The sequence below is a fragment of the Cyprinus carpio genome, chromosome B12 (assembly GCF_018340385.1).
Source record: "Cyprinus carpio isolate SPL01 chromosome B12, ASM1834038v1, whole genome shotgun sequence".
In the NCBI taxonomy this organism is placed as follows: Eukaryota; Metazoa; Chordata; class Actinopteri; order Cypriniformes; family Cyprinidae; genus Cyprinus; species Cyprinus carpio.
The window spans coordinates 14,086,348-14,111,813 of NC_056608.1; the positions used below are offsets into that span (position 1 = coordinate 14,086,348).

Below are 25,466 nucleotides of genomic sequence, written 5' to 3' on the forward strand. Positions count from 1 at the left end.
AACCTGCTGAGACAGGAAGTATGTGCACACATGCACACACTCTTTACACACATGCAAAAACCTCTCACACTACTTCCCTTAAGAGTTCTGTCTCCTTCACAGAGTTCTTTAGTGCCCTCTGCTGGGTGAGACGCAAACAGCATCAGCACTGAAAGATCTACTGTACACCTGCCACTGCTGACTGAGAGACTGATAAATGTCAGAATTCATGAAACAGCACCAACACCACTCAGCTAATAAAAGCAGAGGGTTTCATATATGCACCCTCAGTGTGCACCATCTGCAGTCTGGTGAGGTAAATCACACTGAGCCTGATTTAAAGAGATAGTCCACCATAATATTAAAATTCTGTCATCACCCTCGTGTCATTGCAAAAGTGTATGACTTATTTTCTTCTGTGGAATATAACAGAAGGGGTTTTGAAAAATGTACAAATTTTGTAAAATAAAGATGTATTCGATGTATACTAATTGCACATAATTAAATATTATTTTAACAATTCCAAGCAACAGCTATCCAATAAATCTATACCCAATGGACAAAAGTCCCGCCTTACAGTTTTCCTGGTTCGAGAAGTTTATATATATCTCACTGGAGAAAAGACGCAAAAGTCAGTTTCTATTTCTTTAAGGGTTAGTAGGAATAGCTGCATAAACAGAATTTAAAAATTTAGAACTGATATTGGTTTATAAAGAGAAATGAATGATGCTTAAAACTAAATATTCAAACCAAGGATCCTGTGCTGTCCCATTGAAATGAATGGAAATGTTAATCAATAGCTTTCTACAGGTATTACATTGACCTCCGTGTCAAATTTTACAGAATAACACACAAACTAGCTAAAAATGTGGATAATTTTCTGGAGTTCCAGGAAAAGCAAGGTGCAGAAATAAGTGGGTTTTTGTTTAAAACTGCAGCATTTTACACATACATTTTCATTGTCCACACAGTATTTTCAGTGTTCTGCATCCTTCCATCAACATGCTATTTCATTAAAATGAACACTAATACTCAGAAACATCAGATGTGCCCAAATGTTCTCTTGACTCCCATGTGACATCATAATCACAAGTTGAACTATTTTATTATCTGAAAGCATATTGCTATTCGCCTATTTTTAATTTGTATTGCTCGCATATGTGCTGCAAAAGTCTGGCCCGTAATTTGGCGCTAATGTAATCCAACTCTTCTGCACTCACTGACCCCCATTATGAAACTAAAAATGTGTGAAGAGAAGCATTTCCTTCAAAAGAGGCCAGTCTCCTCCCCTGTTTCTCTGCTCCTGAGCTTCTTGTCCTTCCAGTTTTATCTCAAACTCTTTCCACAGCTTCCTTCTCCCCATCACCAGCTGCGCACACAATCCCCGGCTCTGTAGGCCCACTTGGAGGGGTCATACTCTTCCATCTTCTTAATCACACCCATCCACCACTACCTCCTGCAGTGAGAGAGATGGATATGCATTTTACTGTCGCTCCGCTGTTCACGCCGAAATGAGCAGCCGCGGCTTCCACACTATTCCCGGAGGTAGAGAAAGCTGAGCCTTTTCAAAGTTCAAGACAAAGTGACACGTCCAAGGCCACCTTTTCTCCCTCAACACTCACTCACACATACACACCTCTCTCTGGTTTTAGCTCTAATTATACTGAGAAGTAGGCTGCTGTTCTAGTTCAGAACACCCAAGTGGGTGGCCTGATTCACCATCACTGGGCGTGGAGAGGACAGGAGGGGGTGAGAGAGAGAGAAAGGAAGAGCTCAAGGCATGATGTGATGAGGGAGATGATAAGCATGGTCCTGCAGAGCATTTGGATGTGCTGGAAACTGTTCTTTCTGCTTACTGCAGTGATTTCCTGAAATATGGGATTTGTACAAATTTCTAAAAGGAAAGGACCTTAAATTTTATCACCAGAATATCACACATTCGAGCGCGGCCTCTTCTAAAAAGCAACACAGTGGCAACTAACCAGAACAGCCTGTAACAGAGGCCAGCTGGTAAGAGCAGTGTGGGTAAACCTAGGGTGACCATATTTTAGTTTTTTAAAAAAGAGGACAGTGAGGGCTAGAGCCGTAGAGAGAGAGAGAGAGTTGCGACAACGTAAGTTTGAAACGCTCGATCGTCACGTGATTCACGTAGACCTCAAATATTTCCAGGAAGTTCATAGAGGCCAACTGGAATACACTGAGTCAGAGCTGAGATTTTTTGGTAATTAGTAGACAATAAATGCATTTATTTACAATATTTATAAAATATATCAACACATATACACAGAATGTATTTGTAGTTATATCAGTGTTGTTTTTAAAAGATAAAATCCGCTAATATTTAAGGATTAATATGGTCAGCTATCCTTATCTGCCCTGTTGATATAATTTAGGCTGAGGTTACGATTGTAAAAGTCTGTGTTTGCTATATAAACAACATTGTGGTCCTTTACCAAGGTAACTTAAGCCTCTTTCTCTCTCTCTCTCTATATATATATGTGTGTGTGTGTGTGTGTGTGTGTGTGTGTGTGTGTTCTTTAAAATTTGTGTTTTTGTAGTGTGATATCATATTTTTGTTTTTTTTTTTTTTTTTTATATCTTGTTGTATGTTTTGTTTTTTTTCTTAGAAAATTCATTCCAAATAAGTGAAGATATTTTAATCAAAATCGTTAATGTTTTTGATTCTTGTGATCCTCAATTATTAATATATAAAAATATATTTGTAGTATATTCAAATTTAAAAAAACATTTTTACACATTTAATCATATATTTTATGTATGTTGACTTATTTACAGCAACTGATTTATACATGTGTAATAAACCGAATAGCATGTTGTAATTGTAGAGTCACCACCATAGTTCGCTGTGCTGCATTATGAATGCAGTCACTCACAGAAAGGAGTGTGAATGTATGGTTTCCCTACTGATTTGGAAAGGAGAAAAAATTATGTATCAAGTTTTGTTCAATTCACATTTTTTTGTATACACAAGTTGTTTCAAAGTAGCTTCACAGAAAATGAATGTTTCTAAATTAGCCCCCAAAGTAGCACAATGACCATATCCCAAATATCAAAAATCTAAAAATGTAATTTCCATTCCTAAAATAGGCCTACATATTTTAGTCACTGTTATGATCTTAAACACAGCTAAAAGCCCTCCTACCAATGATAATCCTTCATAAAACTTAACATCTACCACAGTTTATCATAGGTTGAATGCAAAATGTTTCAATACAAGCATTTCAGACAAATGTAATTTCTGCAATATTTCAAACCTTTAACCCACATGACAAAATGAACCCACCACGAGAGTTTACAATCAGACCTATTCCATGCAAAAAAATGCAGATTTGGCAACCCTGCATCCAACACAAGCTGCATAAAGTGATTTAAATACTCTGTGAATTGATAGCGGCTCCATGATGCGTAAAAATGATATTCAATGTTAAAATGTTTGCGGGAGCAGATCAGAAATTCAGCAGAAGCGGGATTAAGAAAACAGTCCCACGGTGGGCTTTATTATAAAAAAATACACAATAAATGGCAACTGTAGAAGGCAAAAGCAGAATCTCTGACATTTTGGGGGATTTAGAAATCCCGCTAGGATGCATTTTTTTAGGTCCAAAAAGAGGACATGTCCGGGGAAATGAGGACATATGGTCACCACCCTAAGTAAACCTCACTCCCTTGATCTGTAGCGACTGACGCTACAGGCTTCTTGTTAGCAAGTCTGGTGCCCATGCTGGAAATGTCAGCACGAATCCAGCTTGAAGCAAGTGAGGTGAGTAGAAGCGGAGGGGTTACGTTGGTGCCGTGACCCGGATGGGAGTGAGGTTTAGGGAGCGGGTGGTAAGAGTGGTGTGGGTAAACCTCACTCTCCTGATCTTAAGTGGCACACTAGTGACTGATGCTAGCGGCTACAGTCCATGCTGGAAACATCGGTTCAAAATCCCGTTTGGAATGAGTGAGGCAAGTAGAACACTAGCCAAGAAGGGGTTACACTAGCAAGTACTTAATGGATAAGCAACCACCCAGGATGTCCTAACAATGTATTAGCCTAAAAACTAGGGCTGGGTAAAAAATATAAATTTCTCGAATTCAATTGATTCTCATTTTTTACGAAATGATATTGATTCTTAAATTCCAAGAATAGTATAGTCTAGCCTGTTTTCATTCAATGCACGGAACATTGTATTGCACCTCTTAACAAGGCTTTTGATATGAAACAAAGTCTCAGATTTCAAATTCTGTCCATTTTATTGCAACATTCCAACAATAAGTGTTTTGCAGCTGTTTAATGTGGAGTGAAATATTGCTGTAGCTCCTCAGTTCAAGAGAAGCAGCTGCATGTAAACTGCTCGTCTCCTCCACTTTAACCAAGACACAGCACGAAATAAACATGAATGAACGTTCAAAGGTATGTTAAAAGAAAGCGTATCCAAAGTCCGTATCCTATCTCATGTAATCACTCAATCAGCATTTCAACCACAATAAAACATCAATATAACAGCTTGTAAATAATGTCAGGTAATGTCACATTTACCTCAGAAAATCATTCGGTGAGCAAAAACTTGGTAGTCAGCTCTAGAGAGAAGTATTTTGCTAAATATATGCACCATAAAACATATTGATTATAATTTTTTACTGTTCTTCAATATTTAATTCATGTTTCATTCATAATTCACGTTTGAATAAATTTATGACAGCCACAATTTAAATGTTTATATTTGGTGTGGAAATAGGCTATAAAAGGGCCTAATTGTAAAGTTAGCATTATTATTATAAAAACTTAATTGAGTGTAAGGTCCCACTTTATACTGCAATTGAGGTGGGACACGGGTTAGGTTTGGTGGTATGGGTAGGTTTAAGGGTGGGTTAAGGTGTAAGGGATTGGTCAATGTAATTACAGATGTACTTTTTTTTTTTTTTAATATAAGTGCAATGTAAAAACATGTATGTACACAATAAGTGCTTTGTACTGAATGATTAATTTAAATGTAAGTACATAGTAGTTAAGGCCACCTAATATAAAGTGGGACCGAGAGTAATTTTAGTGTTTGTACACAAATCAGTTAATTTAACCCCCCATATTATAATGCAGTACCAGCTGACTCTCATGTGTATTTTGCAGAATTAGTTTATAGATTTTTTTCCTTGAGAAAATTTGCCATGTACTGTACCTGATATATCCAAAATAATGGATATCGAATCCAACTGAATCAAATTGAATCGTAAGGAAATTGTGCGAATACACAGTCCTAACAACTGTCCTAACCACCCTACCAATCATCCAGATAACACTAGCAACCACCTGGAACACGCTAGCCTAGTACTGGTAACCACTAAGCAATGCACTAGCATCATCTTAGCAGCCACCCAGAAAAGCCCAAATACATACAGTGCATATACTTTAAAATAGGTAAAACTGAGATCTTTACTCCACAGGCAATCACTCCCATCAAGTTCATGAGTGTGTCATGTACCTGAACAATGTTTATGTCAGACCAACTGTAGTCATCCACATTTAAACATGCTGTCAGGCAGATCTGGAAAAAAGACCCCAATGAAAAGAGCCTAGAGTTGAAACGAATGAAGATGAATCAAGAAAGACAAACAAAAAGAGAGAGGACTTGCATAACCATGAGCAGCTTCTGGTGAAGCGCTGGTTGCTAAGCAACAGCATCCGAGCAGCAGCTGCATTGCGACAGAGTTGAGAACACAGTCTGTAGTTGACCACTCTCTCCCCATTTGACATGCTTTCTACAAAGTCATGTCTTTGAACTGAACCCAGGTTTCAGAGAAGGCCTGAAATAATATTTTCCTACCACAATTATGAAAAACAACTGACTCTGGAGCAGGCATACAGTGTGCAAATCATGGACTAGTGTGTGAGCTGTTGTGCTGAGTCACACTGAGCCAATGAGAGAAAAGTTAACTCATCATGTATGGAGGAGTGTAGGAGAGAGAGGGAGGAGGGATAAAGAGAGGGTGAGAATGATATAATCAGGGCAGGAGAGACAGAGAGAGTAAGAGATCTTAGTCATTTTATATTGTGTAAGCTTTTCATCCAAAGAAAATTCCAGCTCACCAAAGTTCCAAATGGTTTGTTCCATATCAACCTGTCATATATACCAATAAACAGAATATAAGATAGAACAAAAGTCAAAGAGTTCACTTTAGAAGTAAATATGTGGCATCAGAGAAACCTGCAGGACTTCACCTCCTAATTGTGAAGGAGCAGTGGCGACTGTCTTTTCCTTTTAAACTGCAGCGACACCTCCTGGTTACAATGGGAAGCACAGGAACCATTAAGACCACTATAATATATTAAACTAAAGAAATAACTTTAAACGGAATTAAAATTATGTCATTATTTACTTACCTTCATGTCTTTCCAAACCCGTATATCTGGAATCTGACTCTTCAAAAAGTACGCTAAATCCCTTAAAAGTATCATGAATGCAGTTCATATGACCTTGTGCACTAAAATCCTCTAATACAAGTCGCGAAATTTAAACTGTAATTCAAATATAAATTTCTCTCCAGTTAACCCTTTGAATGCAGTAACTGCTGCGGCCAAGTGAATCAATGAGTTAAACCTGAGAAACAGATCAGTCCGATTCAGAAATGAAATGACAAAGAAATGGACTAATGAACTAAGAAATTAAAATTCAATTGATCTTTTGATATATAAGAGGTCATTGTACTATAAAAACATCCTGTAAGTTTCAGAACTCATAACTTTCTCGTTAGTTTAAAAACAGCTTTTATTGAAGCCAATTTGCCAAAAATAATTTTGGAATTTGCCACTTTATGATGTAATATTGTAGCTACACACCACCTGCGCAGATGATCAACGGCTGCTTCTACATCGCTGCCTGTTTAGCTCCGCCCACCGATTTGCGCACATAGTAGGTAAATGACAAGAGTGGCAAACGCAGGTCTACGCGGAAACCAAGCAATAAAATTTATTTGATGAACTTTATTTTTAATGACATTCCAGACCGCGTCAGTAAGATCTTGGTCCTTTGTTCACTTAATTTTACTGCAAATTCGTTTACAAACAATTCGACACAGGATTTTCAGAAAGACTGAAACTAAAAGACAATGCTGTGCTGACTATATTGGATCGGACAGTAATGTTGCACCACACAAGTGTGTGAGTAATTGTTTTTATTACGTGGTCACTATTGCTTTGTTATTACAGACTGTTTGATATGCACTGAAAATTTATGCGTTTTAAACCTAAAACACAGCAGCCACCATCTGTGAAGGATGTAAGCTGTCAAACATACACAACTGTTAGCCAATCATATCAGTGGGCATTTACTTCTGAGTCTACAATCTGCCACACCTATTTAAACAGAGCATTCCAATGAGGGGGGTCAAAGCACAGAAAATAGCCTAATACTTCTAAATTATGTTTTTTGATGTAAAAATGTATTAGTGGACATTTTTATGTATAAGTGGTTATATCTTAAGAATCAATCAAGTAAATAATGACTTTAATTTCAGTATATCGCATGCCTTTATATGGCTTTAACCCCTTAGTTGTCACCGTTGGTTGGCGCTCTTTTTTTGTTGTCCTTTTTCTCAATCAAATCTTTTAGTAATCATAAGTTATATATAATTTGAAAGCTTAGAAGCCCAAAATTCATCCTGTGAAAAAAGACATTGATTTATCATGGAAATTGTACTTTAAAATCTTTTGGCTTTCTCCTTCCCCTTAGTGGGCGGTGTCAAGTGTCATATTACAAAATGCATTAGTCTTTTACAATCCAAACTTTTTATAATCTTGACAAAAAACATATCTTTGGAAAGGTCTAAGTCTCAGGATTCCATATTTTTGTGTAGTAAAATTGACAGAGAAATCTAGATATTTGTGACAGAAAAATGCATTAAAAAAATTCAATGGAGTTTGAATGGCAACCAGTGGCTGTTTGTGGTATAACACCCTAAATAAAATCAACCAATTTTTAGAGTAAAACAGAAGAGATGGACTATTCTGATGATGTCTTTCACACTGACAGTGTAATTTACTAGGCAGTCAATGGGACAGTCACAAGCCTCCCGGTTTTCATCCAAAGTATCTTAAATTGTATTCTCAAGACGAATTAAGCTTTGACGGGTTTGGAACAACATGGGGGTAAAGTGATTAATAAAAATTTTCATTTTGGGGTGGAGTAACCATTTAACAAGACCTCCAAAAGAGACCTGCAACTGTCAGTGACTGTCTGTTTGTGTGTGAACAGTTACAGCTCAGTGTTGGCAGGAGCGATTTCTTAGAACTGTTAATCAATAGCAAATCATAGACTTCTTTGAAGTTACTGTATCGAGATTAATCCAGCAAAAAGCAGATGCCTTTAAAAAAAAAAGGAAAACAATTTCTAGAGGACAACTTTGATGTGGATTGTTTGATGAATAGGTTTACTGAGTGTCATTTGGCAGTCCACTGCTCATTAAGATGGGTGTCTTACAAACCCCAGCCAGACATGGCGTGCAGAGGAGAGAATGCAACCCGACCCTTGTCCTCCCCGTTTCTGCGAAAGAGACGGAGAGCCTTAATGATGAACTGACAACATATTATAGTATCACAGAGACGAGGAGAAGGCAATCTCAAAACTGGGTACAGCAATAAGAGGTGAGTGACCTGGGACCTTTTCTACAAACTTACAAAACAGTCAATACAGAAAGGTATTTTGAGCCACAAGGGCTAGAGCTGAGCATTACAGAGGCTCTGAAGGTAAATGAATAGGATGGATTTTTCTTTTTTTCTAAATGTCAAAAGTCACTAGCAGAAGACAGAAGAAGATTTTTTTTTTTTAAATTGCAGTGTTTATGTGCCTTGACTGCAATAAAGAAACAAGGTAAGTTATTTCTTTTCTTACCTTGTTTGAGCTGGATGACAAGACCAGATGAACCAGATGTCACTTGAACACTGTTATTCCATTGTGGCTAACACAAGACCACAAGAACCTTACTGTGAACTTCTAAATGTTGGCAAGGCGCAGATGTCTGGGTATATTTATAGCACAGTACAGTGTCTTTAAGGCAGACTCCAACCGCACTGAACTCCTGCAGGTCCCTACACATTTACCCACTGACCTGAAGAGACCAGAATAGGGGACTGAAAAGACATGGAACGCAGGTTGATACAGAATTGGTAAGAAGTGCATTACATAATACTGGTTCGATATAGCTAGTGCATTAGATTGAGAGGTTACATCATTTTTTCACCTACCTCCCATCTTTCATCTCCTCCTCAATCGATGCAGCCTTTTAGTTATTAAAAAGATCTGCTGCGGATAAACTGAACCCAATAATAATTTTACCTGATTTCAACAGAACTCACTGCATGACAACCTGACTCTTCCTTCAGTCTTAGAGTCATGCAAGATCCCTTTCCTCAATGCCTAATCAAAAATGTAGCACAATATCATCTTAACTGCTCTAGCAATTTTTTTTTTTTTTTTTTTTTAAACATGTTAGCACAATGCTTAGCAGTGTAATGCTAATACACTGCCAGGCAAGGGCTAACTAAAAACAAAAAAGATGTATTTTGGGGGTTTCCAATACCACAAATGAGATATATTTTATTTATAAATCCTGGTAGAAGCAACCTGGGGCCTGTTCCATAATACAAATTGACCAAATAAGCCAGGCTTATTTCAGTTAGTCTGTCTTATTTTGAACCAAATCAACTGACAATCAGTCAAACTAACTGAAAAAAAACTGGCTTATTTGGTAAACTTGTTTTATGAAACTGGCCCAAGGTGTCAATAAAAAGGGAATAAAAAAGGAAATCAAGGAAAACAGATTACACATACAACACTTTTATTTTTGAATATTAAGACAATGAAGCATAAGCCAAGAGCACCAAGAGTGACAGGTACTGGTGAAAGAGGGGCATGCTGAGCTGCAACCCTCTGCCCCCCAAAAACAGCAAACTGTAACCCAAAGTCAAACCAAATAGTACAACAGAGCAACTTAGTAACAGCCTGGGAGTAGGGACCATTAACTGTACATTAGAGAAAATGAAGGAAAGATAAGAGAAAGGGCATCAAGTGCAAGTAATTACATCGTACAGTAAAAACCTTGGGCAGTGTATAAAAAAAAATAATAATAGAAACATGAAAGATGGTGAGAGACAGTGATAAGCACATCACTCCAGATAATCCATGGTGCATGTTTCAGCAAGTGTTTTGAGGGGCTAGTCCAAAGGGTCCAATCAGAAATACAGAGGCAGGTCATGGGTGGCGCAAAATTCATCCCAGTCCTAAACTTCACCTTCAGCCCCTTTCTCTAAAACAAATATGCATATAAAGCTTTACAGTAACATAGTTACCATAATGATGCTTGTGATGTAGTGAATCTGAAACAGATTCAACAGAATTTAATACAAGTCAGACAGCCAGTCTTTTATTTCTGTCTAAACATTGTCAAACACAACCTCCCTATAGTTTGTGAACATCAAATAACATTGAACAGAAAACCTTTCCTGTTGGTAATGTACAAGGCTCTGCACACAAAATAATTTTCTCTCTAATATTTTAACATAGTCTTGTTATTTTCTAAAATATATTCCAGCTACACCAGCTTACTGATAGGCATATATCGTGAAGCCACACGCTGCCAATCTAAGCCTTAGTATCACATCTGAGAATCACGACTTTTCAACAGTCTCCATCCATGCTGACTGATCACTTGAGTCAATCATACACCTGATGGTCTAGAAATATTTAATAATCATCTTTAACTACATTGTTCTGATAGCAAATCCAGACCTGAAACTGGGCACTAAAATATTGGAGATTAAAAGCTTTGTGCAGGCTAATTCTTTGAGAGATTTTCAACTTTCTTGTGGAACCCAACTACACGCTTGTATAAAAACAAATAAAACTAATGCATATGTTTTTGTTGTAGATTCTACAACAGGGAATTTTGATTTGCTGCAACATGCAAATTATCCAGACTAGTGACTTAAGAAAAGGGTAAGAAAATTTTTAAATAGGCACTTCTGAAAGTTAATAAATCTATATAGTTAGCCAATTAGCACCTTTGGGGTCTTAAACAAGGCCCTTTTAACTTTGAAAATGTTTATCTTGGAACATATTTGTAATCATTTTGTGAGGATGGTATCTAAAAGCTATCGCATTGACAATTTTTCACCAAACTTAAACCTTTGGTCACATTAATCTATAGTATCTCTCTCATACCTTTATAACACATTGCACCATGTCCGTTTTTCCCATGATGTGAACATGATCCTAACCTGAAGGCAATTTCAAAGGAGATCGACTTCCCAGACAATTCACATCAGTTTTCACAAGGGTCACCATTAGAGCTAAGCCCAAGAACATTATTGCATTTCTTTACAGTTACTAATATTAAAAATATTTCATTTCAAAATCTCTATATATAGATAGATAGATATCTATTTTAATCCATTACGTCTTTAATAAAACTAGGGAAAAATGGGGGAGAGAGAAGAGGCACCAGGACCCCATCTCTGGCCCCATCTGACTGAGCAAATGTTCCACCCCTGATGAAAATTGGTACACACAGGTATAGGTAGGTACACGTCAAGTTTCATGAGTTAGTGCAGTGAGGAGTGTCTGGAGCGAAGCCAGTCATGACACTTTCACAGGTGAGTGGTTAGCAGGACAGCTGGCCCCTTCAGATGCCATGTCAACCTGAAACCTGCTTCACAACCTCCATCTAGGCCAAAGCTCTGTCTAAATTGCACTAATTTGTACCACACCTTACAGAAAGAGAGGAGGTGATGGAGAACAAACCACACAGTGGTGAGTCAGCGTCGCCCCAGAGTTCTCTCCTCAGGTCTTTGAAATCTTCCCGGGATGACCCTGACATCCTTTCTTGTGCAAGGAAAAAGACTCAGCGGGATAACGTGCAGGAAGACGACTTCAAATGCATCAGGATAGACTGTGGATTAGTGTTGCCTGGGAGGAATGGATAACAAAACTTTTCATGTCAGCAGAAGTCTCTTGCGGTTGACAGGGAGGTCAGGGGCAGTGCAACACACTCACACAAGCACACAAAGCTGGTTATAGTTGCACGGTACCACACTGCTGTTCAGGTGTTGTGAGCCTGAGCTGAGCATTTGACAGTTCTACCTGATCTCATCAATTGAAAATAAGTCAGAAAGATGCGGGAATCAATAGTCATATCCCTAGCAGTACTCAAAATACATCACACATCAGCACCAGGCCCATGAAGAGGATGTCTCACAGCGCCATTGGCACTCAGTGTAGAAACAGTCATTGGAAAACATGTTTTTTCCAATTGGACCACTGTTAGTAACATCCACTGAATGCACCATATGATGAACTAAAAGCTTTAGATGTATGAAGGCACACTGCTAAAGTGATCCAAGTCTTTTTTGAGACTAACCAGATGGGGCAAACGGCACGAAAGTTAGTAATCTGTCTTTTCCTTTTTCAAGCATTCATCAAAAACACCTTGTGGCATTTGAAATCTCTCATTTTAGTCAAAGAAATTCAAGAGCGGATATGGCTGATTCTAAAGTGATAAAGAAGCTGGTCTTGGCATAGGGGCCAATAATGTGATTATACTCTTGCTTTCAAAAAAAAGAATCTGATAAATGTATTACAGATCATTACAGGGATAGTTCAACCAAAAAATGAAAATTCTGTCATTAATTACCCTCATGTCGTTTCAAACCTGTAAGACCTTTGTTCATCTTCGGAACACAAATTAAGATATTTTTGATGAAATCTGAGAGCTTTCTGACCCTGCATAGACAGCAACACAAGACCCAGAAAGGTAGTAGGGACAATGTTGCCAAATGGACCATTTTAATGTCGTTACTACCTTTCTGGGCCTTGAAAGTGGTAGTTTTGTTGCGGTCTATGCTGGGTCAGAAGTCTCTCAGATTTCATAAAAAAACCTTAATCTGTGTTCTGAAGATGAACAGAGGCCTTACGGGTTTGGAAGGACATGAGGGTGAGTAATCAATGACAGAATTTTCATTTTTGGGTGAACTATCCCTTTAATCAATTATTAAATCATCCCAAACTCAAGCTAAACAAGCCAGCTTGACCCAAATCCAATGGCACTGACGGGGTCACCTTTCTAGAACAATATGGGCTAGACAAAGTGAACGTAGAGTGTTTATTCCTATATAGGAGGGTGTTTATGCCTAAAAACAATGGTCCCAGTATAGCAGGTTTATGTATTGCCTCTGCTTCACCCACTAACATAAGCACAGTTAAGTTAAAGTGCTCTCAACCAGCGCCCAACTTCCAGGGCACTGATAGACCATTCAAAACAATAAAAAAAAAGACGATACAGAATTAGTCACCCCCCTGTGCAATTAGTGGTAGGAATTAATGATTACAAAACATTTTGACAGCAACAGAACGGAGAGTGTGGGTAACTATGTTTTTTGAAAACCAAGCGCTCTCACATCACACCGTGTCACGTTGTGCACATCATCCTTATCGCTTCCCAGAAGCAGAACGCCTGAGAACCCTTCTCTCCACTGCAACGCATTCCCAAAAGCTGTCTGGACACAAAGTTTAAGGTCAATCCATCTTTCATGGATTTCTCCATCTCGTTCTCAATGAGCAGGGTGAAAACCTTTCTGTGTCCTGCTCTAGAACGCCTCCTCCTTTAACAACGGAATGAGCGCAGAATGTTACCATAGGAACCACTGGCAGAGCACCATGAAAGCTAAGGATGATGAAAGAAGCTGGGAAAGCAAAATTTGAACATCCCCCTTCATTTCCCCTCCCCTCAAAATTCGTCCGCAATGTTACTTTGAATAAACATTAACAATGCATATTTAATGCAAGGGAATTAAGAACAGATGAATGGTACAACACAAAAAAAGTGAAATGGCTATAAACAACATAGTCAAGCAGTGAAAGAGTGGAGGGGCATGAAAATATCTGTATCTGCAGTTTCCCCCACAACCATGGGAACTGAGTGAGAAGGAAAAAGGAGACTAAGACCTCTGCTGCTTCTTCCTAGTCCAGAAGCTGTAGTGAAATGTGCACACTGGAGAGCCACTATATATGTAATTTCTTTGTTTGTTAGAGTGATAACAAAAAATGATAGAAGCTTATATAGTGTTCAGTTTCAGGTCCCTCCTTTCAACCCCAAACATCCAAATCCCCCTGCCTCACTTGGCCTTGACTGGCTCCCTCTCAAGCCAGCGTACGCGCACCCTCTGCTTATAGTGATACTCCCTGAGGTGTTCCTGCAGAGCAGGGGGCAGTGGCAGTGCCCCGATGCCATCGTAGGTGATCCCATTGCAAATGGCTGATCGAGCCAGGCTTTGCAGGCCAAATGGGAAAGTCCGGTGCAGAGGCACAGTGAGCAACGGTTCAAAGAACATGCAAGCGCTAGGGTCCTTGTAGTGTTCCAAGAGTGCAGTAACGGTGGCTGCATGGAACACGCAAGGGTCGTGTGCATCAAAGCTGAAGTTGTGATTCCACTGCTCAATGCGTGCATGCAGCGAACGGCCATAGCGGCGGAAGCTAACAGAAAACAGGTAGTCTTCTTGAGCCGAGTCTCGCAGGAGAAAGGTTCCCTCTGGGCGACCATCCAGCAGCGCTTCAGCCTCATAACGGTCCATCACACCCCAGTAGCAGGAAAGTGCTGTGATCTGTAGCAGATCTGGAACCAAGCAGTGGATGTAGTCAATCTGAGTGTGTACCTTCCAAGGCCCCTGTTGCTTGCTGCTCAGGTGGCCCTCCGCCGAACCGTGTCGCTGCTTGGGTCTGCGAGCTTGCAAGCAAAGAGTGGTGGTATCGTCATCCTCAGAGTCACAGTTAGCTGCTGTTGCCCCCAGACTATCACCTTGGGCTTCACCCATTCCAGGGGCCAACTTAGGTCCCAGTTTATAAAGGGAAGCCAGAGGGGCTGTGATAGCCTCCACTGTGTGGATTTGGGCATCTGGAGGTGGGTCAACACCCTCCTCGATGCTGAGTCGTCTTCTCTCTCTCAAGCGCTCCTCCTCATCTTCTGGCGATGCACAGGTAGCACCGGAAGCATCTGAGGATGAATCTACTGGTGTCACTGTGACTGGTGCTGTGTGCTGTTTAATGAGGTGCCATTTTCGGGCAAGGTCTGATCCTGGTGCGAAGGGGCACGTCTCCAGCATCAGCTCTGTGATTTGTATCTTACGTTTGGGTGGTGGAAGGTGACTGTTCCGAGAGGATGAGCGCAGTGGGAGGCACAGGCCCACTGTATCATGAATCTGCTGTCGTAGGGAGCGTGTTCCCCCTGACTCCAGCTCCTCACGGCTGCTACCAGTCCCATGTCTGCGACGAGACCGGCCTGATCGCCGATCTGTGGTCTCCAGAGAACTCTGAGCCTTAGTGGAACAAGAGTGTCTCTTCTTTCCACTCCAAGGTGCATGACGTGAGTAAGAGTCTCTGCGGGCTCCCAAGGGAGCACGAGCATCTTCGGTATCCTGCTCGACTGTGATCTCTAGTATCTGGGGTGCATCCACTACACAGTTATGTCGTGTCACACTCCCACCGGTCCTCCATGCCACTAGAGGGAGTGTCGCCACACTGCTAGAAGGACTAGAAGCCTCCAGTGTGTTGTCTCCCTGGGCCTTGTTCACACTCTGGCATACTGTGTCTGTTTGCGGTTGAAGCTGTGGTGGCGTTTCAATTCGAGAACCCCCATCTGTGTGGAGCAGAGATTGACATCCCTTCTTAAGGTTGCTCCACACCTTGCCAACCTTCTCCATGAGGCGGGGGCACCTGGATCTGGAACAAAAGTCAGACTTCTATTAGTACATGATGACAAATCCCAATGAGATGAAAACCATCTAGTTATAAGTACAAAACAAAGAGGAAGCACAGACATAAGTGTGTGCTCTGACTTCATTCAGAGGAAGTCAGAATCAAATGTGACCACTTTGCCTGTGTAGTAACTTGTTAAGCTATCCATATGTAACCGGAACAATTAATTCATTAAACCAATTTACACATATTTATACTTCATATATATATTTATATTATGTCAACAAAATAATTTTTTTTAAAGAAACATTTATTCATTTAAATGAGCCCAAAATATAAAAGACTTAACCACCTTAAAACATAACGTAAAAAAGGTCCTAAAATAATTGCATAATGGCTATGATAGTGAATTAATGTAAACTCTCACACAGTTACAGATCAAGCATAATTGAACATCAATTAACAGAAATAAAACATTAACATACTCAAGAAAAAAAAGAAAAAAAAAGAAAAGAAAACAATAAGCATTACAACTGCAAAGTGATTATATTTTTATGATTTATCAACAGGGAGTGACAATCACTCAATACATGATGCAATCATAAGTGGCCACAGGAGACTCATGTTAATTCCAGGTGTATACGGCAATCTTTCTCGACTGACCACTTAGGATTGGATCACCCAAGACGGAAGTTAATACCAGGTGTAAACAGGGCCTTGGTGATTAAATGGTTGCCAGGCAGACTCACTGAGACTCAAGGCCAGTGCTAAAAATGAACTCATGGAACTGCTCCCAGTCAACATGCTGCTGTGGGCTGCATTACAATGCCGGTCTGGGCCTGTCTTTTTCTGACCAGCCATAGCAGAGCACTCAGCAGCTAATGAACTGAGAGATTTTGCACAATCTCTGTAAATCCTATCTCCCTTAATCACAGTGTAAAATTGTATAAAATGTCATTGCATTAATTTGCTATCAAAAACTAGGACTTTAAATTATTTAATGTAAAATGTGTCACAACAAGAGAAGCCTGAACAAGAGAGAAAAACTATCTATAAATGATTAATGATAGTTCATCAAGTCTCCTGATAAAAAGAACAACAGAATGTAGGTCATGTAGGAGAAAGAGCTACAGTGCATTATTCACCTTCTCTCAGATAGTGAAGAGGAAAAGGATGGGTATCATGTTTTTAGAGGCTGCTAGGTATCATGTTCTACAAATTTCAGTTGGACAAACTTATGACTTGTGATGCTGACAGAAAATCAGCAACTGGTATCAGAATGGATTCTGAGATTGATTAGGGGTGGGAGGTGCAGACAATTCTGTAAAATTGCCTAGTTAAAATTACAGAATTTTTCAACATACAAAGGCTTGTTTGCAGTGTTACAATAATTGAGTCCATCTCAAGGATGAGTACAAGTCTGTATTTTCTCTGACTAGTCGAGACCAGCTCATTTGAGTAAGGGTCCAGTTCAAACGCTCCTGAAAATATGGTCTCAGACTCTGGCTTGAGACGGACTTCAGCTCAAGCCCAACCTTGTCCAAACTCGTCCAAACCAAACTTCCAAATTCCAACTCCTGAACTGAGAGAGAGAGATATTTCATTAATCCTGAATTTTGCATAACCCTAAATTGTTATAGACCTGTTGCTTTAATATCATGGTGGATTCATCTTTGTGCTAGTGGTCATCAGGTTAGCAGCCTGTAAATGCAGTTAATGTAATAAATGTACTTACAGTAGCTAAATGGCATGGGATCTCAACTTTAATTGAGAATTTAAATTTTCTTTCAACTGGATGAGTTACAAGCTATATTTAAAAAGAAAAGCAAGTCATAATACCCTTGTACTTTTAAACCCTCACCTTCATTCATGTTTCTTAATATTGGACATGGTGACATTTTGGCAGAACCTGCTGCTCAATGTCAGTACGGTACACTAGTGGACATACAGCAAAATCCTATGAACTCTCATAATCTTCCTTCTGTCTTTTCTGCCCATCTTTCCTCTGGTTACCCTGTCAAAGCTAGTATGAGAGCATAAAGGATGACCATAAATCAAAGTTCAGATCTGGCAGTGCAGCTATGGCAACAATGTGCACAGAGGCCAACAAGCCTAACCTTTCCCCCAAACTCAGAAACTTTGCTTCACTTCCAGAATGAGCTTGCACTACATATGTAAAATTGTGGTGCAGGGTGGTCAGAAGGGTTCATGAAAAGGGGTCAAAAAGTTCATTAAGATGTATTCTGTGAAACATTGTGCTAAATATGAAGCCAAGGGTCATTTGTTTTTTGTTTTTCTAGATTCTTGCATACATATTGAAACAAGACTGTTGCGCAAAAAGTATTGCATGACCAACGTTAGCACTACTGAAATGACTAGAACTGTGGTAAATTGATATTATATAACCTAGCCTTGGCAAACGTGGTTGGGAGGCACACCAGAGTGAATGTACATTAACTTCCTAGTGCACTCTGGTCTCAAAGGCCAAGTCTATCACCTGAAGTCAACCACTTCCCAACACAGACCAACTGTGGAGATCTTCAATATACTGTCTTTTGAAACCCCATGGGCAAAAGACCAGAACTAGAGTACACCCTTCAACCATGCAATGTTCATAGCTAAGGGGTTTTCATGTAAAGGAATTGTAAATATGTCTTAGAAGGATGTGTATATATTCTATCCAATAGTAATCTTGGCAATAACCTACAACACATACATGATGTAATGAATCCAGCTGTTTTGTTGAATGTTTCCAATCCATATTGTTTTCTTATACTGTGCAAGTGACAGAGGGGAGGCTCATGTTTGGCTGTGGGGCTCCCTTGTGTGGCTAAGTGACAGAACCGCATCTCAAGAACAAACAAACAAAACTAATGTAAAATATTTGGCTCAAAAATGGGTTGAGACAGCATATTGGCTAAGGCCAGAATTTGCCCCAGAATACCCCAGAATTTGCCATTCAGGATTGAGCAGCTGATATAGTTGAACCAATATACCTATATACTTATGTTTATAAGTATATGACAATACTTATATAGTTTTATCACAATATATTATAGTCCTTATATTATAATATCAGGTATGAAAAAAAGACCTAGTCTACAGAGGGTCTATGGGCAACATAAAGTGAAAATGCTTCTCATTTAAATACAAATGTTTCCATACCTTACAGGATTATCTGCTTAACAGAATTTTTTGAAATCTCTCAGTACTTGGTTTGTACACCTATTACTTCAATGACAGCAGCACTTAAGCTGCATGAACTCCATAAGTCTGTGTCAAACCTGATGATCATGTTCCTCAGCATGATTTGAGATTGTTCCAAAGAGCATCTTGTGCTTCAGTGGAAGAACATCTGACTGTCTGTACAAAGGAGTTCACATGATCAGTGTAACAAATTTAATTACTTCTTTAGCAACCTGGAAATCCAAAATCTTAAATATCTCACTTAATATGAAAACATCTGCTTTCAGTTCTGAAACTCACTATAAAAAGGAATTTTCTTAGATCTTCATAACCATTAATTTCTATCTTTATTTGTAATATAATATTTAAAATATTTTAAGTAATGTAGTACATTTTCATTCAAGCTTTTTTAGCAAATGCATACTGGAGAAATGCAGTGCAATGAGATGAGTTTAAAAACTAAGAACGGCTTTTTCAAATCCTACATTTACCCCATCAATTCTAATTTTTCAATGGCAGTTTGAGAAGAGACACACACACACACACACACATACATATATATTAAATAACAGAAATTCTTGATACTTCTGTACTTACCAATTTAAACCCTCATAACTCTGCACTCCATGACTTAGGTTTTTGCTTTAACCAGTTCGAATATATTAATGGATTAGTAGATCTGTTCTTGTGTTCCCCTTGTTCTACAATTGACAAGATGCAACAGAACTGTCTGTGGATGAATCCTGGCACCAGATCACAAAACACTAGCCCGTTAAATACTATGCTATTCTCTGCTCAGCTTGGGTTTCTGCTACCAAGAACGCTAACAAGCCTTGCCCAGAGCTTCGGCTTCCTGGTAGTGTGGGCCCAGCCCCCTCTGTTCCCCAGGTCTCGCCCCCTTCACCTGATACTGCAGCCAAATTCTACACCAGACATCTCTAGCACCTAAGCGCCAGAAGAGGAAGCGGTGCGGAGCAGTCCGCCTCGTTCTCATGCTGGACAGACTCTCACAATCTACACAGTCATTTAAAACAAACATTCACACCAAAATTCAACTTGTGTTCACAGACAGATCTCGCCTGCTGTTTGTGCCTGAGCTCTTTTGATAAAAGTCTGAGCACCACATGAGATTGAGAGAGAGCCCCTATCTACCGCATACACCTTCAGTAACTGCGGAAACTACTGGATGTAAAATATGCCCTTCTCTGATGATAAGAAATTATATTAAATGAAAAACATCTGTATTATATGAAGTAAAATATGAGTAGACTAAGTGGTAGAGTCGTACATATAGTTGACGATAACATCCAGACAGACAGGGTGGGTTGTACTTCCTTGCAGGAAGAGCCTCAGCAATGGTGTTTTACTTTAGATGCTCTAAGAAAAAGTGTCATCTGTGTTCAACTCCACACTAGTCCTTTTAAACGCTATTGTAGCAAGCTTAGAACCATAATTAATACATGATCACATAATTATGATCCATTTACTACTATGGATTTTTTTTTGTTTTAATATAAAACTTAAAAGCATTATGTACACTACCGTTTAAAGGTTTGGGGTGCTTTTCATTAATACTTTTGATCAATGGAATGCATCTCTGCAGAGACATTCATAATGTCACAAAACATTTCTATTTCAAATACACGCTGTTATTGTGAGCCAAAGCAGCACGTTAGAATGATTTCTGAAGACTAGAATAATGGCTGCTGAAAATTCAACTTTACCTTCAAATATGTACATTTGATTTTATAATTATAGAATTGTATGATTATATAATAAGTACAACAGAAAAACTAAATTATTTTAAATTATATTATTTCATAGTATTTACTGTATTTTTGATCAAATAAATTCAGTCTTGGTGAGCATAATAAACAACAAATAATAATAATTAAAAAAAAAACTTACAGAACCCAAACCTTTGAACAGAAGATGCTTAAAAATAATGGTTCTTCTATGGCATCACTGCAAACATCTCCTTTCGTAACCTTTATTTTTAAGAGTGCAGTGGAATATACATTTAAGCCATGCAACCTAAATTTCTTTAATAAAATAAATCTATAAAATAACAATAAATAACCAATAAACAAATCTATTAGCATTGATATTTGAGACTAATTTGAATCATACAACCTGGCCACTAAGAAGTTACCACTTTACAATAAGGTTTCATTTGTTAACATTAATTAACTACGTTAGTTCAGCATTTATTAATCATATGTTAATGTCAACATTTACCAAACATTTATTAAAAAAAATATCTGTTAGCTATAGATAATTCACTAAACATTTTTTATTAACTAACACTAACAATAATTAATAAGTGCTGTAAAAAAACAAACAAAAAAAACATACTGCTCATTGTTAGTTCATGTTAGCTAATGAGGCCTTACTGTACAGTATTACCGATGTACTTAGTGTAATGAAGCAGCTTTCTAGGAAACGTCTGTTGCAATGTCTAAGCCCTGATCAAGACAACTAAAATATCTGGACAGGCCTTAACCTCTGCACATAGAAATACGCCAGCAGGAGTTTAGAGCCTCTCACTCTCTGCTAATTGTCTTGTGTGTCAAAAGAATGTATCTGTGATACCCTAAACTAGCAGGTAATATTTCAAAAGCTAATTTGTTTTCTGATAAAACCCACAATCTTTAGCACTGTGGCAGGTCTGCAGAAATAGAAAATATTCCTAGGCATCCTCAAACTCCACAAACCACACTTTTTGGGAAAAAGACCATTAAAGCTGTAGTGTTAAGGAGGTTTTATGGGCCTACTGACATTACACCACTGTATACCTTATGCAACAATGGGCCACAACCCCGGACATATAGACAGGCATTCAGCTTATATTGAGTAACATTTCCCACCTGGCACCACTTAGATCAATGCACTTTTGCAAATTTAAACATACGCGAGTCAGAAACTAAACAAGGTTCTAGGCAAATTGCCTCTCGCAAGTTACAAAAACATCCCAGATATTTAAAACGTGAACAGTGAATTTCTCTGTTATCTAATATTTGACATATTTCATAACATATATTCTAAGAGTTTCTATTAACAGATTCAGTATGGGTTTTGTTTCCCCGCAGACATTGTAGTGTCCTGCAGCTGTCACATATCTGTCTCAAAAACTAATTCTAGTGGTGATTGTCTTATGATATCTTGGGATTATTTATGGCATCTTTAATATTTAATTTCATGAATTTATTTCACACGTATTGGTCAAAATTGTTCAGATTCAGAATGATCAGATTTAATTATAGTATCTAACATAAAAGTTTTTTTACATGATAAAAATATATACCATATATATATATATATATATATGACCCTGGACCACAAAACCAGTCATGAGGGTCTGCTTTTCATTGATGTATGGTTTGTTAGGATAGGACAATATTTGGCTGAGATAACTATTTGAAAATCTGTAATCTGAGGGTGCAAAAAATAAATAAATAAATAAAAATTATTGTAGAAAATTGCCTTTAAAGTTGTCCAAATGAAGTTCTTAGCTATGCATATTACTGATCAAAAATTAAGTTTTGATATATTTATTATAGGAAATTTACTAAATATCTTCATGGAACATGATCTTTACTTAATACCCTAATGATTTTTGGCATAAAAGAACAATTTATAACTTTGACCCATACAATGTATTGTTGGCTATTGCTACAAATATACCTGTGCTACTTATGACTGGTTTTGTGTTTCAGGGTCACATATGTATAAAAAAAAAAATTAAAGTTGCCCCCATAATGGCAAATAAATTGCCATTAAACAATGTTAAATTGTGACACTGATTATATAAAAATGTATGCTCTTAGCTTAAAATTCATATTTTTTTTAATAATCTATTCTGGTGTGCAATTTTTAATTTAAGAAATATATATATATATAACATTTATATTGTTTGACATGTTATTTCATAAGCAGTCGTGTATACGCCTAATAAACCTCAGATAAAGAAATTACCTTTTTTTGCCATGTGCCTTAATTTGTCAATAATAATAATAATAATAATAATAATAATAATAATTATAATAATAAAAGAATGCTATTATTTATTTATTGACATGACTTAAATTTAGTTAAATAGACTAGTGTAGGCCTTCGCATTAACAGTGAGGCAGGTCAATCCAGGCATGGAAATAGCGGTATTTTTCTGGATATCTTCATGACTGTCACCACACATTAATTGCTATTAGAACCACTGAATTACATATATTATATGTGGATCATCAATCAAAGTCTGTGCTGAATAACTCAAATGTACGTAATTTGAAGTTTCTCTATTCATTTCTATTGGTTGCTTTAGTTGAACCGGCTTCGGACAATCAGAAAGGGGGCCGACTGAAAAAACTAGTTAAAAGACATCGAACCTTCGCCATAACATGAAATAATCGATGCGCACTCACAACACACGGAGAGATAAACTCACCGATCCTTCTGTCGTGCTCTTTTATTGTTTTTTCGGGTGTCTTCTTTTGTTTGCGAAAAAAATGCTATCAAGAATAGTCGGGTACATTTTCCCGAGGCTAGAGACGGTGCTGGATAAAACACACGGACGGGATTCGATTGGAACCATAACTGCGACAATCGAAAAGCGAACTGCACTTCAATGTGTCGATGAACTCGTAAACATTTTACATTTTGTATTTACATGGCCTACGATCCCCTCATCCCGTTGGCATTTCTTTCCCTGACGGCCGATATGGTCGCCAAGTGCAGCAGAGAAGAGAATCAGGAGAGGTGGTGGCAAAACTGCTGCTGACTGACATCAAGGGACTCCAATTGCACGAAGTTGTGTGTTCCGGCGGATACGGATGGGGAAAGACTTTGGAAGAAAGCGTCACTTCCCCGCTCGAATTCTAGCTAGTGATCGTGGGATGTCTGAATCAATTCCGTGAGTCGGTTCGCTTGAACAGTTGGTTTCAGAGAATCGGTTCAAAAAGGATTCAGACGCTTTTTACGTATTTACGACTATACGTGGTCCCTGACATCCCGGCATGAGAAATATTGGTATATTACTGAAACTTTCCGAACAATAAAGCCAAATATAGGCATGTTTTGCAGTTTAAAAGTGTTATAAATAATTCCAGAAGAAAACAATAAGTAGCCTATTTATATTTCGCTTATTGTAATATCATATCTCAGTTCAGTGTGTTCAGCCTTTATGCATAAAAGCACTTTAATCATAACTTGCATTGAAATTAGGCCTATACGTACTAAAACTATTTTACATTTCTTTGCTAAAAAGGTTTACACGTGTTACAGTGATACTTATTAAAACTAATTGCTTTCGTAAAAAACGTAAAAAAAAAAAAAAAAAGCTTTCGATAAAACAATAAAGACACAATGTTGTACAACATTCTTCAGGATCGTTTTAAATTAATTGTAGCATTTACGAAATTAAAGTAGGCTAACTTACTTTTTGCCTCATTAAATTCTCAGTTCACTTTGAAAATTTGTATCTTTTCTTTCTGATTATCTTCTCCTTTCGGTTTACTACCACGACTCGGGCATGTCTGAACAATTTTCCCCTGGACCTATTCAGTTCGACAAACGAATTGTTAACGCGAGATTTGTGAACCGGTTCAGCTCCATAAAAAGAGATCCGATTCAAAAGAACGCCTCGTTCACAATTTGGGCTTCACTAAATCCAGCCCCAGACTGGAGTAGTGGACGACAGCCTCAGGACTCAGCTGCTTGCTCAAGTGACAAGATATAAACATATTAAGACGTTAAGTGTCTATGCTGACAACATAAAAGCAAACTCGCGCGAATGGATCGTAGACTTGCATAACGTGTTTTGACATATATGTAGTGTAATGTAGGGCGATTATGTAACTAGAAAAACGAGCACCCACAGTGACACCATAGCCTACTGTATGCAATTGCATGGAGAAGTGTTGCCGATTGAAAGAATAATCTGAAAGAAATAATAATAATAATTTAAAGCTTATTAATTAAAAAAAATAATAATGTTTTTTGAGCTTGCACGTCGAGAAATGGCTGTCAAACACTTCATTTATTGGATTTTTTTTCAGTTGTGTTAGGCCTATGTGTCATAATTAATTTGTGAGTGATGAATTTTTTAATATTTACATTATATTTAGCTATAACATAATAAACAATAAGTGAAATACAGTGAAATACAAAATAGTTTCTAAGAAAAGGCGACAGTGTTGACTGTCCTGTGAGCGAGTCTTTCTTCATCCAGTGTCCCCTTCATGAAACTTAGTCAGGTGACATGGGTGCATGTCGTGTGACAAAGACTTACTGTTCTTTAAAATCCCCCTGTAAGCCACAGTGTTAACTACTGACCTTTACAATCAGTGAAGCTCATGTGTGCTTGGCAACATATGCTTTTCCTTTCCTTACAGCGCTCAGATACTTGGATATTCATATAGGGCTCTCTGTGGATTACTTAATCATGCGACTTTAGAAAGTCTAAGTCAGCAAAATTCACATGAGCAAGATTAGGCAAAAGGATTACTTAATCATGCGACTTTAGACGTAGTGTCCGTGGACGTCACCCATAGACTCCTCAATAGCGGT

The 25,466-nt window shown here is 38.2% G+C and overlaps 1 protein-coding gene across 5 annotated transcripts; it reads right to left on the reverse strand.

Annotated features, from left to right (window-relative positions):
- Positions 1-9,796: 9,796 nt before the first annotated feature.
- On the reverse strand, positions 9,797-24,450 carry LOC109099599 (suppressor of cytokine signaling 5-like). 5 transcript variants are annotated; one of them, XM_042735500.1, is made up of 2 exons: positions 24,337-24,450; positions 9,797-15,743 (listed from the first exon to the last, which is right to left on the reverse strand). In XM_042735500.1, the coding sequence occupies exon 2, from the start codon at positions 15,722-15,724 to the stop codon at positions 14,144-14,146; it is 1,581 nt and encodes a 526-aa protein (XP_042591434.1). In that variant the 5' UTR covers positions 15,725-15,743; positions 24,337-24,450; the 3' UTR covers positions 9,797-14,143. The 5 variants fall into 5 exon arrangements, with proteins under 5 accessions (XP_042591434.1, XP_042591433.1, XP_042591432.1 ...); XM_042735499.1 differs by lacking the exon at positions 24,337-24,450 and adding an exon at positions 23,569-23,799; XM_042735498.1 differs by lacking the exon at positions 24,337-24,450 and adding an exon at positions 23,556-23,799.
- Between the last annotated feature and the right edge of the window lie 1,016 nt (positions 24,451-25,466).